Raw genomic sequence first — 16086 nt, 5'->3', positions numbered from 1 at the left:
TCCCTCTTCCATGTGATATCATATATCCTCTTAGTTGCCTCTTTTCCAGGCTAAGCATACCCAGCTCCTTCAACCATTCCTCATAAGGCTTTGTTTCCAGACCCTTGATCAGCTTATTTGCCCTCCTCTGCACATGTTCCAGCTTGTCAACATCCTTCTTAAATTGTGGTGCCCAGAAATGAACACAGAACTCCAAGGCAGAATAGAGTGGTACTATTACTTCCCTTGATCTGGACACTATACTTCTGTTGATGTAGGCTAGAATAGCATTAGCCTTTTTTTGCTGCTGCCTCACACTGTTAACTCATGTTAAGCTTATGGTCCACCAAGATTCCTAGATGCTTTTCACATGTACTACTGGCAAGCTAGGTGCCCCCACCTTATATGTGTGCAGCTGGTTTTTAACCTGGCATTTGTCCACATTGAAATTCATTTTGTTACTTTGGGCCCAGGTCTCCAATCTCTTAAGGTCATTTTGAATTCTGATTCTGTCTTCTGCGGCATTGGCTACCCCTCCCAGTTTGGTGTCATCTGCAAATTTGATGAGCATCCCCTCAATTCCTTCATCCAAGTCATTTACAAAGACGTTGAACAACAACGGGCCCAGGACAGAAAGAACCCTGGGGCACCCACTTATCACTTTCTCCCAGGATGACGAGGAACCATTATTGAGTACTCTTTGGGTTTGGTCAGTCAACCAGCTACGAATCCACATAACAGCTACCTCATTCAACCCACATTTTTCCAACTTCCTCACAAGAATATCATGGGGCACTTTGTCAAAAGCCTTACTGAAATGTTTTTGTTGCATGTGACGTCTGGCTGGAGAAGTGTGCCTTTGGCCTTCCCAGCACACTAAAATATTGTGGGGCTTGGATTTCAGGCAGCATAAAGCCAATGTGGGGGGAGTTGGTTGGGACCCTGGTGGGGCATGCAAAGAGTTTATTGCAGGTCACCTGGGTTGGTGAATGTATGCATTTCCTCCCTGCATTAGTTTGTTCCCATGAGAATTCCTTGTGGAAAACCATATTTCTAGAAGGGGTAGCTGTCTTTCCTAACAGATCCCACAAAGATATATGGAGAATCCTGAAAGCAGCCCTGGGTCACCATAATCAGCCCACCATCTTGGTTTCAGTGAAGGGGTACTTTTTGTCACTTCTCTTACTACAAATACAGATTTATTTATTTCAAAAGGTCGCATTGCCTTGGTTGAAGCTTTGCTACCTCCCTGCTTGATAATGGCACATTCTTTTCTTCCTTCCCCGTTTTCAGATCACCCAAGAAGCTGGAGAGTTCATGATTACTTTTCCTTATGGCTACCATGCAGGATTTAACCACGGGTTCAACTGTGCGGAGTCCACCAACTTTGCCACACTTCGGTGGATCGACTATGGCAAGATGGCTACTCAAGTAAGTTCCCACGTCCTGGTGCTTTAGTTGGTATGGGGCAAATTACAAGGCATGCCTTGCAAATTGGGAGCCAGTCTGCCTGGCACAGGTTTCTTGCTGATTTTCTGCCTAAACTGTGAATGAATCATTTAGTTCACAGCAGCGTCATGGTTAATGCTACCTAGCTGAAGTTTGCAAAGCCACTTCAAACTCTAGTTTTAAAATCTTTTTCAGATGGGAACTCTGCCTAGTGTTAACAGATAGAGTTAGCACATATAAGGCTTAACTACAGTCAAGGCAAACAAGGAGCGGGTGTGTATGTGGAACGTGTGCTGGGGTTGGAAAAGAGTGCACAGTCCTCAGGCTGGCTCCCAGTTAGCAAACCATGGTTTGCTGGGGTTTACCGTCATTTTTTACTCAGCTAAGGATATGTGACTCAGACAGCAACTTCCATCTATTTCTGGCAGGTATAATAATAATAATAATAATAATAATAATAATAATAATAATAATAATATTTATACCCCGCACATCTGACTGGGTTTCCCAAGCACTCTGCAGCTTACAACACATTGTAAAACATTAGACATTAAGCTGGTTGTTTGTATGCCTGGAGCCTCTGTCACATGCACCCAATGGTTCTTTTTCCTTTGATGTGGCTAACAAGGCACACTGGTGCAAGCCCAGATAGTGTGCTGCAATGTAACAATATGTTTGTGTCTGTCAGTAATTTTCAAAGTGTGTGCCATGAGAGAACTACTCGTGTGTGAGAGAGAGAACAGTTAAATGGTTAATAGGTCCTGGTTGGGCCAGAGTACCTGTCCCACAGAGAAAGCTGTCTGCTGTATCTCTGCTTGATTTACTGCTCTTTGCTTCTTTCCAATTAGCCTGTGGGCAGATACTTCTGCCTTGTCTCTGCCTCTGAGGTGTGACCACCAGCTATTCCTGAAACAGAGTAGCCCTTCCTGGACGAGGTTGACTACTGCTACTTTATATGACCCACCTTGACTCGTGGAGAAATGGGTTGGGCTTGCCTCCGGTAGTCAGTTTCTACTCTTGCACCTGAAAAGGTTTATTTTCAGACTATGCAAGAGTTGAGAGTTCTTCCAGCTCTGAATTGGAGTGAGTCTCTACTTCCAGGTCTCTGGGAAATTACTGATGCAAGTGAAGCACACATGAGAAATTGTAATCCCAAGACTCTGTTTTAAAGTAATGCTGAGGCCTAAGTATAAAATTGTGTCTGAAGACCTTCTGTTTTAAAACAAAGCATGCTGATCTAAGCAAATTTTATTATTAGAGGACTTGGAATCTGATCCTGTCTGCTGTGGCCTTGCTTGCTAGGTTTTCACCCCAACAACTCTAATTTCATTCTTTTGGACCCAAGAAAATGGTAGTTTGTCATGGAAATTCTGAGAAGCATTTTTAACTATGGTAGGTGCCAGTGGGCAACTGCTCTAATATTAAAAGCAATTTTGGGCTTAGTCATGTGTTCAAAAACAAGTGACATTTGGGAAGTGGAGACTTTAGATTGAGGCTCCGTGCTTACATTGTTGGGCGTTGTAGCATGAAATTACTGAACAAGCAGTGATGGGGAGAGTTTCCAATCCACTCTAGGTAGGAGGACCTAGGGAAAGGAGGAGGAGATGCCCCAGCTGTTCGCTTTTTATCACAAGGGGCAGCAGTGCTTCTCTTTCCACACTGACAGTCACCCCACAGTGCATGCTTACTTAGTTGGTATATCCATAATGGTCATTTGGCTTTTCAGAATTTCTGCCTTTAGGGAAACCTTTCCATGTCAACTTCCCCACTGAGGAGTCTCTGTTCTGGAACACATTCCAAGTGTAATTGGTCATCAGACATTGCTGCTGCCCCAGGTCAATAGAGAGTGCCCTTCCAGCAAGCCCTGAACTCCCTTCCATATTGATAGCACTGGGCAAGCTGTCTTTCAGAAGATCTTGTGATCCCATTGAGGAACTTCTTATAAGCTTCCAATATGTTAGGCACAAAGGTGGAAGACTTTAGCTGAGGGAAAGTTGTATAGAAGGAAAAGGGAATGTAAGCCTATTTCATTCTGTCATACTTCAGTCACAAAGAACCCTGACTCCTTTGATGGAACCTGCTGGGCTTCAGCCTTGCCCCCAGACCTGGGGCCCAGAGTCTACTCCGAGGAGGAGTCAGGATGAAAAACAATACACAGGTAAATGGTGGGGGGGGGGAGAGGAAAGGAACATTTTAAGGCTTTGGGGTGTGGAGCAGCATCTGGGAGGTAGCCAAACATCTTCTCCTGCAACAGGGTAGCAGGGTTTTTGGACAACAGAGCCTCTCTCCTCTCTCCTCTAACTTTGCTTGGATTCCTTTATCTTCAGGTGAAATAAACTGATAAGTGATTGAATAACACACACAAAATAAAGCAAGTAACTACAGTAACATGCAATAAGAGTGGAAGCAAACAAATCTTCCCTTTTTTGAAATCCATGAAACTCCAAGTGAACATTGAGAATCAGAAGCTGTGGATCTTGCAGACATGATTCTTCTGAGAGAAACGGAATTATGTTTTTATTTTTCAAGGATATATTATTTATTGGAATAGATTAGGATATAAATCTAATAGGCAAAAGGCCATGCTTATTTACAATGGTACCTCTGGTTAAGAGCTTAATTTGTTCTGGAGGTCCGTTCTTAACTTGAAACTGTTCTTAACCTGAGGTACCACTTTAGCTAATGGGGCCTCCTGCCGCCGCCGCGCTGTCACCACTCAATTTCTGTTCTCATCCTGAAGCAAAGTTCTTAACCCGAGGTACTATTTCTGGGTAAGCGGAGTCTGTAACCTGAAGCACCTGTAACCTGAGGTACCACTGTATTTGTTACTAAGAAATTCATTTCACTGAATTCACTGGGTTTACTCCCAAGTAAGTGTACATAGGATTGATTGTCTTCTGTTTCTTCCTAACAGTGCTGTGGTTTACATACTATCTTGAAGCCCAAATAATCCTCTTTTTACATTACTGCAGCTTTTCTCTTAGGAAAAACAACAACTATTTTCCCAGCTGATTGTCTGTGTCCACAGTAGGGCATTCATGCATATGTGGGTCACTGTTTCCATGTTTGGCTTTGTCTGTACATGAGCAGTTTCAATTTTATGCCTCCAAAGACTGTTGGGTATTTCTCATTCACTAGTTGGTGCTGCTTAAAAGGATGTATATTGTTGTCCCCTCAATTGGCACTTCCCCACCCATGATAAGTTTCAGAAACTTATACCGTGTTTCTCATATTATAAGTCATGTCTTATATTAATTTTTTCTTCAAAAAAAACACGACATGGCTTATTTTTGAGGGATGTCTTATTTTTTAATAAAGTGCACGCGGGCGCTGTTTGCCGGGCTTGTCAAGCCCAGCAAACAGCGCCCGCCGATCTTCGGTGACAGGCGGGGGTGGGCGGAGAGCGGAGAACGATCTCCGCTTCCCCCCCACCCCCGCCTGTCACACAGCACAGGTCGGCGGGCGCTGTTTGCCGGGCTTGTCAAGCCCAGCTAGGAGCGCCCGCCGATCTTCGGTGACAGGCGGGGATGGGGGGAGAGCGGAGAACGATCTCCGCTTCTCCCCCACCCCCGCCTGTCACACAGCACAGGGCCGAAGATCGGCAGGCGCTGTTTGCCGGGCTTGTCAAGCCCAGCAAACAGCGCCCGCCGATCTTTGGTGACAGGCGGGGGTGGGGGGAGAGCGGAGCACGATCTCCGCTTCTCCCCCACCCCAGCCTGTCACACAGCACAGGGCCGAAGATCGGCGGGCGCTGTTTGCCGGGCTTGTCAAGCCCAGCAAACAGCGCCCGCCGATCTTTGGTGACAGGCGGGGGTGGCGGGAGAGCGGAGCACGATCTCCGCTTCCCCCCCACCCCCGCCTGTCACACAGGACAGGTCCGAAGATCGGCGGGCGCTGTTTGCCGGGCTTGTCAAGCCCAGCAAGGAGCGCCCGCCGATCTTTGGTGACAGGCGGGGATGGGGGGAGAGCGGAGAACGATCTCCGCTTCTCCCCCACCCCCGCCTGTCACACAGCACAGGGCCGAAGATCGGCGGGCGCTGTTTGCCGGGCTTGTCAAGCCCAGCAAACAGCGCCCGCCGATCTTTGGTGACAGGCGGGGGTGGGGGGAGAGCGGAGCACGATCTCCGCTTCCCCCCCCCCCGCCTGTCACACAGGACAGGTCCGAAGATCGGCGGGCGCTGTTTGCCGGGCCTGTCAAGCCCAGCAAGGAGCGCCCGCCTATCTTTGGTGACAGGCGGGGGTGGGGGGAGAGCGGAGAACGATCTCCGCTTCCCCCCCACCCCCGCCTGTCACACAGGACAGGTCCGAAGATCGGCGGGCGCTGTTTGCTGGGCTTGTCAAGCCCAGCAAACAGCGCCCGCCGATCTTTGGTGACAGGCGGGGGTGGGGGGAGAGCGGAGAACGATCTCCGCTTCCCCCCCCACCCCCGCCTGTCACACAGGACAGGTCCGAAGATCGGCGGGCGCTGTTTGCCGGGCTTGTCAAGCCCAGCAAGGAGCGCCCGCCGATCTTTGGTGACAGGCGGGGGTGGGGGGAGAGCGGAGAACGATCTCCGCTTCCCCCCCACCCCCGCCTGTCACACAGGACAGGTCCGAAGATCGGCGGGCGCTGTTTGCCGGGCTTGTCAAGCCCAGCAAACAGCGCCCGCCGATCTTTGGTGACAGGCGGGGGTGGGGGGAGAGCGGAGAACGATCTCCGCTTCCCCCCCCACCCCCGCCTGTCACACAGGACAGGTCCGAAGATCGGCGGGCGCTGTTTGCCGGGCTTGTCAAGCCCAGCAAGGAGCGCCCGCCGATCTTTGGTGACAGGCGGGGGTGGGGGGAGAGCGGAGAACGATCTCCGCTTCCCCCCCACCCCCGCCTGTCACACAGGACAGGTCCGAAGATCGGCGGGCGCTGTTTGCCGGGCTTGTCAAGCCCAGCTAGGAGCGCCCGCCGATCTTCGGTGACAGGCGGGGATGGGGGGAGAGCGGAGAACGATCTCCGCTTCTCCCCCACCCCCGCCTGTCACACAGCACAGGGCCGAAGATCGGCGGGCGCTGTTTGCCGGGCTTGTCAAGCCCAGCAAACAGCGCCCGCCGATCTTTGGTGACAGGCGGGGGTGGGGGGAGAGCGGAGAACGATCTCCGCTTCCCCCCACCCCCACCCCCGCCTGTCACACAGGACAGGTCCGAAGATCGGCGGGCGCTGTTTGCCGGGCTTGTCAAGCCCAGCAAGGAGCGCCCGCCGATCTTCGGTGACAGGCGGGGATGGGGGGAGAGCGGAGAACGATCTCCGCTTCTCCCCCACCCCCGCCTGTCACACAGCACAGGGCCGAAGATCGGCGGGCGCTGTTTGCCGGGCTTGTCAAGCCCAGCAAACAGCGCCCGCCGATCTTTGGTGACAGGCGGGGGTGGGGGGAGAGCGGAGAACGATCTCCGCTTCCCCCCCACCCCCGCCTGTCACACAGGACAGGTCCGAAGATCGGCGGGCGCTGTTTGCCGGGCTTGTCAAGCCCAGCAAGGAGCGCCCGCCGATCTTTGGTGACAGGCGGGGGTGGGGGGAGAGCGGAGAACGATCTCCGCTTCCCCCCACCCCTGTCTGTCACACAGCACAGGTCCGAAGATCGGCGGGCGCTGTTTCCCGGGCTTGTCAAGCCCAGCAAGGAGCGCCCGCCGATCTTCGGCTCTGTCCCCCGATGCGCGACGGCTCGGGGAAGCAGGCAGGGAGCTCCTGCTGGGTCCCGCGCCTTCGCCTCTCGCTCGGTCGGGGCTACACGACATGGCTTATTTTCGGGGTATGTCTTATTTTTCACCAACCCTTAGAAATCCTGTCATGGCTTATTTTTTGGGGATGCCTTAAAATATGAGAAACACGGTAGGCTTGTGTGTAGCTATTTGTTAACTTGTTTGCTCACACCTTATTATTTTTTGAAATGCATTTTTTTCAATATTATTTGAACAAAGTAATTGTTTAAAAAAAGTTTACTGCAGGCAGTGATTTGGAATAGCTTTCATATGAAGTGCCCCCCCCCGCCTTCCTGGTTTTCCCTTTCCCCATGTCTTTATCCACAAGGGGATTTTTTTTTTAATATTACACTGTGTCATGTGTAAGACACAGTGTAATAAGAAAAGCTATTTTGTGCAAGAACAGTGTTGTGCAAAAGAGCAGTTGTAAAAATAAAAAATGACAAATGTGCCAGCTGGTCAAGAAGGGCAGGCTGCATCCTTTCCTTCTGGCAGATGGAAACAAACTAGGGGTGTGATGATCGAAAGCACCCAGCAAAACATTACGGAACATATAAAAACAAAAAAACCCTACCCACATAGTGTGCTACACTGCATCCACAATCGGGCAACATGTAAATTTATCACAGAATCATAGAATCTTAGAGTTAGAAGGGACCCCAAGTGTTATCTAGTCTAATCCCCTACAATGCAGGTAAAGGTAAAGGGACCCCTGACCATTAGGTCCAGTCGTGACCGACTCTGGGGTTGTGGCGCTCATCTCACTCTATTGGACAAGGGAGCCGGTGTACAGCTTCCAGGTCATGTGGCCAGCATGACAAAGCCGCTTCTGGCGAACCAGAGCAGCGCACGGAAACGCCGTTTACCTTCCCGCCGGAACGGTACCTATTTATCTACTTGCACTTTTGATGTGCTTTCGAACTGCTAGGTTGGCAGGAGCAGGGACTGAGCAACAGGAGCTCACCCCGTTGCGGGGATTTGAACCGCCAACCTTCTGATTGGCAAGCCCTAGGCTCTGTGGTTTAACCCACAATGCCACCCGCGTACAATGCAGGAATCTCAGCTAAAGCATTCATGACAGTTAGCCATTCAAATTCTACTTAAAAACCTCCACAGACTGAGAGTTCACAACCTCCCAGGGGAGACCGTTCTACTGTCAAACAGCTCTTACTGTCCGAAAGTTTTTCCTGATGTTTCGTCGGAATCTCCTTTCTTGTAACTTGAAGCCATTGGTTCAAGTTCTCCCCTCCAGAGCAGGAGAAAACAAGCTTGTTCCTTCTTCCATGTGACAGCCCCTGAGATATTTGAAGATGGGCATCATACCTTGTCTCAGTCTCCTCTTTTCCATGCTAAGCATGCCCAGCTCCTTCAAGCACTCCTCCTAAGGCATAGTTTCCAGACCCTTGATCATCTTGTTTGCCCTCCTCTGCACATGGTCCAGCTTGTCAACATCCTTCTTAAATTGTGGTGCCCAGAATTGGACACAGTATTCCAGGTGTAGTCTAAGCAAGGGAGAATAGAGTGGTATAGAGTGAATAGAGAATAGAGTGGTATTCTTATATTGGATCTCATTATTGATTGATTGGAAAAATCTAAATTTAGTGGGAGAAAGGTGCGGGCTGCTCCTTTGAGCTGATGGATACCACCAAAAAACAACAAGTAGTTTCAGTTGCATGTTAAACTCCAGGGTGGATGGATCAGTAACATGTACCATCATGTACAAAATTCTTCCACAACGATGTAAGAGACTGATAAAGTTCTACAAAAAAAATTATTACTTCAAGTTATTGCTGCTAAAGGTGGTTTTACAAGCTTTTGGCTTTATTTCTGTTAAATATATCATGACACAGTGTAATATGTCATGTGTTGTTTATCTGAGGTTGTATTTACCTAATTTTAAAACGTGCTTAGGAATGGATGATTGTTATTATGTCTTCATATGCAAAACTACAGAATTCAAAGAGGGTGCACTTTCTTTTTCCCATGACTATAGTTTGTGTCCCTGAGGTTGCACCAATTCTCACTCTTGAATGTGAGATAGGTTTGTTAAAAACATCCATACTCGTGATTGTACCAGACAGTATGTTCTGTATGTAAAGTTATACATATATCTATGTTCTTAAAGCAGTTAAGGAAGTTTAGGATGTGAAAAGATGACTACTGTATATTCCTGCGTATAAGACTACTTTTTAACCCAGGAAAATCTTCTCAAAAGTCAGGGGTCGTCTTATACACTGGGTCGTATTTCTTATGCGGCGAGTATATCCCAAACTCTATATTTTAACTGGAAAAGTTGGGGGTCGTCTTATACGCCCAGTCGTCTTATACGCCGGAATATACGGTATTTCATTTATTTCACTCTTTCCTGAATCTTTGGTGTGGTATTTGTGGGGTGGAGCATGTTTTCCACTATGGCAGGTTCCCTTTTCTCCTCCAGATGTTGCTGACAACTCCCACCACCCCTGACCATTGCCCATGCTTGCGAGGAATGGTGTAAGTTGTAGTTCAGCAACATCTGGAAGCCCAAAGACTCCCAACTCCTGACATGGCTTCAGAACATCTAGAATATTTACATTCTACCTCCTACCTGCAGTCAACACATTTGCCAGTGTGTTCTTTAGTTACTCACACTTGAGTGATTATACACAATCCTAAAGCAAGCAGCACTAATAACTCACTGGACCGATGTTGCTGCTAACTATGGCAGGACACGATTTGCCTGCGCGCCACAAATGCACACGGGGAGGGAGTTTAATGATCGGCTCATTAGAAGTGAGTTCCACTGTAATTGTTGGACAAGCATTGGTATTAACAGGAAATGTGCTCTTCAGTGGCAGGTTTAAAGGTGCAAAGTTGACTATTGGGAAGAAAAGCAGATTATACCTGAGAGAATCCACAAGTAGGCCTTCTGAACTCTCTGATTTAACTGAAAATTGGCCTGCTGAGTCTTAATGTGTGTATATATCTGCACTACAGTCATAATTGCTTTTACTGCCATGGCTTTATATATGTGGACCACTCATAGTTTCCTTCTCTCAGGGGAGAAGAACCACCTACTTAACTCAGGTAGGGCAGAATTGTGAAGATTAATGAACTAAGGATTATAAGCAAAATTATTGATGATGCATCTAGCACCAGCACAAATAAGCTTTAGAAATGTCTTTCTAACAATTTTCGCAAACCTAGTGTGCCTTCAAGGCTAATAATTGTAGCTGCAATCTGGTTAAATAAATTTAAAGCTAATTATTCATTCGGTTTACATATGAGTAGAGGCAATATTTCTGAAGAACTAATTTTCCTTTGTTTTTAGATGATATGCACATGTATTGTAGCAGGCATCATCTTAGAAGAGGCATTTCTTCTGATTGAGAAATGGGAGAATGCCACTTTTAAGACAGTGCTTTCCACTTTCCTGTTTTATAAGCACAAGCTTGCTTGCTTGTTTGTTCAAAAAATAGCTATATCATTGTTCCCATGGGGCAATCTCTGTGTCATTTTTTAAGTGCTTGGCAGCTGGGATGCTGAGTGCAGCCAAACTACTACTTGGAGCTTTGGTTTCAGTTAGAAAAGAGGTGGTATTGGGCCTCCTTTCTGAAAAGGAAGTCCCCCTCTGAAAAATCACCCAGATTTTTCCACATTGGCGGACTAAGCCTCCAGCAAGGGTATAGGTGTGGGGAAGAGAGAGAGTTGTGTGAGAGAGATGGATATTCAGCCTTGCCCCACATTAAACATTGCAGTCCTACTTACTAATATTAGTACGATTTTCCTCCTTAGCCTTGGGAGTGGCAGGCGAATACACCATGCTTTTAGCCCAGTGCATTTTAGGCGTCTGTATCTCTTAGGGGCTACTAACCTTTTTGAGCCCATGGGCTTATTCAAAATGTTGAGAGTGCTGTGGTCATCAGCCCCTCTGGTTACTCCTCTCCTACTTCCTAGTCACTCCCCCTGCCTTGTGTGTGTTTATTTATATTTCCAACCTTCTTGTCACCAATTGATGCCATGCTTTGATGAGAAGTCATTGCAGTAAAAGATGTTTTCAAAGAGAGAAACCAATCGCTTTTATTGACCAACTTGTGCTCATAGAGCAGCATATGAGTCTTCAAACTGCACAAAGCTATTCAGTGTGCAGAATCAAAAGGGAACTCAATTTGATTCATATTTTGTATCAATTTACATATTCAATAGCTAGCATGCTTCATTGCATTCACCCTGTAGATAATAGACACAAAAACATTTGTGGTGTTTGCAAATTACAAGAAGTGCTTCACAAAACGTTCAGCAGCAGGTTCAGATTGCATTGAGAGTGTTCAGTTCAAGAATGTGGATTGTGACCAATAGGCCAAAGTCTCTTGCTCAAACCTCGCCTTGCCTTACTTCTAGGACGAAACCAGCCCTTGAGCCACCTGCAAATGCTTCCTCAGCCAGTCACTTGTGAAGTGGCTTGTAATGTAACATGGTTTTATCCTTTTTTGTCTCGAGGGGTTTTTCTTGGTTCTTCAGTGTTGGTTTCTGTTTAGTGTGATTGCCTGTCTTTCTGCCTTCCTGGCTGTCTCTGATTCCTAACTCTTAGAATTGAATTCTCACTCCCCCATCCTTTCAGCATACAGCAGTGGGAACCCTGACAGAATCCCTGCTCACACAGCAAGGATAGCTTTGTAAGTAACAGGTAGCGTCTTGCTGCTTCCTCTGTGCTTAATTTTATTTTTGCATTACTTCAAATCCAAGTATTACTTGACTGCTTGTGGATTGCTCATTACAGAGTCTGTCATGCAGCGATAATGCCACAACACTGATAGTGTTGAGATGCTGCTTCTCTTCTCTTCTACCCACCCCATCTCCCCAGTCCATTTTCTTCCATTTGAATAATCTTTTCTAGGTTTTCTTTCCTTCAAATTTTGAAATCATTTTGTCTCCCCTCTATTAGCTGTGTGCATGTGTCTTGTGATTTGACAGCCTCTCTAGGTGCTTTTCCGTATTTCTTGTGCCACAGTTGGTCAGGCTAGTTCCAGAACCTAGCTATGCACTGTTGAACTGTAAATAAGATGAGGTGTTCAATCTATCTCCCAGACAGTAGTCAAGATCCCAGTGTGCTTTGGGATGTATTTCAGGGCAATATTCGAGGTCAAATGTCACTGCATAAAGATGTACCTGACTTTTAGATTCTCTCAACTGGGAGCATAGTGGAAGTTGTAAGTTGAAGGCAGCTGTGCTTATTTAAACGTTGCTGTTTTTAATGTAGATGCATTTGACATTGAATATTCCCCTGAAGGGAAGAACTATACAGATTAAAATGCACTTAACCTTGGAGTTTTGTACACCTTAAAAAGAAGTCCTTGCCTCAGATTGTAATGATACCACTCCCCTTCTGTGACTTCCCCAAACCCTGATAATATGCCAGCGTAGCCAACTGATAGCCCTCAGGGTGAGCAGGCAAGCACCTGGTGACACTTGCTTACACCTTTTCAGAAGGATAGAAGGAGGAGTTTAAGGGACTCCTTTTTTGATCTGTCATTCTTGAACAGTGCCCTACATTGACAACCCCCCACAACTCTTTGGGGGCTGAAAGGATCATGATGGGGTGGTTTGTGTTTCCTCTCCTATTTTAAGGGTTACTTCTACTGGGTCATGAACGGACAAATCTGGGTGTGGTCCACTTCACAGCAGCAAGCTCGCCGGGCTCGGCTGCCTGAGGGTCAAGGCGATGGCGGCAGTCTCAGGGACAGACAAGTCCAAGAGTGGGGTCAGGGTTAGGCTTCTCTCCTGTGCACCACTAATTTCTGCCTTGATGCTTGCTCACTTTCACGGCTGGCGTTTTTCTCTGCCAGCTGAAGACAGGCTGCTCCCCCCCCCTAGGTGTCACAACTCTGTTCACTGGCAGAGGGTCAGTAAGGCCCTCCTTGTGGCCAGAGTCACCCAGGGAGATGTGCTCGCCAGTTGTTCTCCTGGCTCCTCTCCAAACTCTTTCTCAGTGGCAGGGGTGGTGGGGGCAGTGGTGGAGGTGGTGGCGATGCAGGGACCACTCAATCAGTCCAGCTAGTGGTGCTGTTTCTCAGCAGTTCACCGTCCCGTAGCGGCCGTCATCTTACTGCTCTGGAAGTTCAATTCTAATCCATGTTAATGATACTGTATGACACCAGGGAGCATGAATTACACGTATGTACCCATCATTCCCCTGCTAAGAAACTCTCAAATATTTGTGCAGCCCTGTCCTTTGTGCCATCAATGTCTATGTTGCTACTGCTGTCATAGACCCAAGAGCCTCAGGTTTGCAGTCTGGTTCCTTTCTGGCGCACTATGGAGAAGTCATTAAAATAGTTAAAATGCAGTGGGAGATACAATAAGCTTGAAAGCAAGAGGTTCACAGGTCATAAGGAGGAAACACTGATGTCTTTAAATATAAAATAAAAAAATTCCTTCAGTAGCACCTTAAAGACCAACTAAGTTTTTATTTTGGTATGAGCTTTCGTGTGCATGCACACTTCTTCAGATACAGTGAAATGGAAGTTTCCAGGCACTTATGTAGAGGAGGGGTGGGGAGGGGTGGGGATGGGGAGGGGGGATCACTCAGAAGGGTGGTGGAAATGGGTGATTGACTGACTGATAGCTGTTGATGACCGCAAACGACTGCAAATGGTTTTGCATGAAAAAGCAAGGGTTGAGATGGCTGAAGATCGCTTATCATGTATAATGAGATAAGAACCCGATATCTCTGTTCAAACCAGGTCCCTCCATGGTTTTGAGCTTGGTGATAAGTTGCAATTCAGCAACTTCTCTTTCCAGTCTATTTCTGAAATTCTTTTGTAGTAAGACAGCTACTTTGAGATCTTGTATGGAATGTCCTGGGAGATTGAAGTGTTCTCCTACTGGTTTTTCTGTCTTCTGGTTCCTGATGTCAGATTTATGTCCATTTATCCTTTGGACATAAATCTGACATCAGGAACCAGAAGACAGAAAAACCAGTAGGAGAACACTTCAATCTCCCAGGACATTCCATACAAGATCTCAAAGTAGCTGTCTTACTACAAAAGAATTTCAGAAATAGACTGGAAAGGTGCTACTGAAGGAATTTTTTTATTTTACTTCGATCCAGACCAACACGGCTACCTACCTGTAACTTTAAATATAAAGTGGCTGTAGCTTTAAATGAGACAATGCTATGGTGGAATTTGTTAATAGTGTTAAATTAAAGCACACCTTTCAAGAGCTGTGACATAACTCCAACCAGGAAGTATTGTGTTTCCCACCTCCTGCAGCAGCACTTAATGAAAACATGTTTCCAAGCTGCCTGCTCTGTCTAGTGCATGGGGGTATAGTTACTGTCTCCAAACATAGTTTCCTTTGCTTTAGTTCACCCTGCCTTGTACAGCAGGCATCCTTCCCAATGACACAGGACTTGTTCTGGTCCATTTATTCATTGCTTATTGCTTATTCTGATGTGGATTGCAGTGACACCCTTAGCATCTTTAAAGGCAAAGAAGTACTCAGTGCGTGTAATGTTGACTTGAAACCAGTTACGTTAACAACTCATCATTTCTTTCTGTTCTTTTGTTGTGCAAACTGCATTATAAGGGAGGGTGATAGTCTTGGACAGGCATCTCCAAACTGCGGCCCTCCAGATGCTTTGGCCTACAACTCCCATGATCCCTAGCTAAGAGGACCAATGGTCAGCATAGCTGCCAAGTTTTCCCTTTTCTCGCGAGGAAGCCTATTCAGCATAAGGGAAAATCCCTTAAAATAAGGGATAACTTGGCAGCTATGATGGTCAGGGATGATGGGAATTGTAGTCCAAAACATCTGGAGGGCCGCAGTTTGGGGATGCCTGGTCTTGGATCAGAGAGACTGTGGTTAAAATTCCCCATTCTACTGAATCAGACTGCCCAGCTCAGTATTAGCTACTGTCAGTGGCTCTCCAGGATTTTGGTGAGTCTAGGACCATCTTCGACATGCTAAGTGTGTGCTTTGTGGCTGAGCTACAGCCCTTCTTCAGGTGTGCTGTATGTCCACGGTAGGGTATGATGGGATCCTGCTGCCTCATTTTCATAGCATTTATAAGGTTGCCCAACCCAGAGCCGCCCCCCCCCGGTCTCTCTTTAAAGGTGTTTGCTGAAGCAGCAATTTTCTTATGGAAACACTTATGCATTATATTCCCCCACCCCACCCCACCCTGCCTTGCTGTGCATGTTAGGCTTTCTATTTCTTTGACAAACCTTGACTGGAAATTGGTGGATGAGAGCAATTTCTCAGCCCCCCTATTACATTAATAGTAGCAGACTGTGGGAGATGATAACATCTGTGCTACCTCAGTCTTATATTTTCACGGCTTCATTTTTATCTCCCATTTGCTCCTAAGAAGCCTTAAAATTATCTATTTCAATACAAAATGGGGGTCAATTTCCTCCTCTTGTTGCCTGTCTCCCATTTTGATCAGCTGCACACAAGTAGCATTCATCTCTTCCCAACCCCCACCTCACATCTTTGACAAGCTTTCCATCTCTGATCTCTGTTTGAGCTTTTTCCACTCTCCATTGCAGGGGCTTGTCTTGTTTCTAACACATTCCAGTCTGTTCCCAGGCTAGTCTGTGGGTTGCTCAAGTGATAGATTTATTTAGGGCGGGGTAGCGGATGTGGTGCCCTCAATATGTTGTTGGACCATAGCTGCCAAGTTATCCCTTTTTTAAAGGGATTTTCCCTTATGCTGAATAGGCTTCCTCACGAGAAAAGGGAAAACTTGGCAGCTATGTGTTGGACTCCAGCTTTAATCATCCCTAGCCTTTGGCCATGCTTTGTTGTTGTTGTTTAGTCGTTTAGTCGTGTCCGACTCTTCGTGACCCCATGGACCATAGCACGCCAGGCACTCCTGTCTTGCACTGCCTCCCGCAGTTTGGTCAAACTCATGTTCGTAGCTTCGAGAACACTGTCCAACCATCTCGTCC

The 16086-nt window shown here is 47.0% G+C and overlaps 1 protein-coding gene across 3 annotated transcripts in view; it reads left to right on the top strand.

The window, feature by feature from the left end:
* Positions 1–16086, top strand: part of KDM4B (lysine demethylase 4B) — a 194247-nt gene that overhangs the window by 92243 nt on the left and 85918 nt on the right. For all 3 annotated transcript variants that reach the window (XM_035119112.3, XM_035119108.3, XM_088672965.1), the window contains one exon: positions 1273–1410. In XM_035119112.3, coding sequence (XP_034975003.3) covers positions 1273–1410 — 138 coding nt within the window. The remainder of the gene's footprint in view (positions 1–1272; positions 1411–16086) is intronic.

This window comes from Zootoca vivipara, chromosome 6, assembly GCF_965207765.1.
Source record: "Zootoca vivipara chromosome 6, rZooViv2.hap1.1, whole genome shotgun sequence".
Lineage (NCBI taxonomy): Eukaryota > Metazoa > Chordata > Lepidosauria > Squamata > Lacertidae > Zootoca > Zootoca vivipara.
Note: the sequence above shows the minus strand (reverse complement) of the source record. Positions and strands in the feature narration are given on the sequence as shown.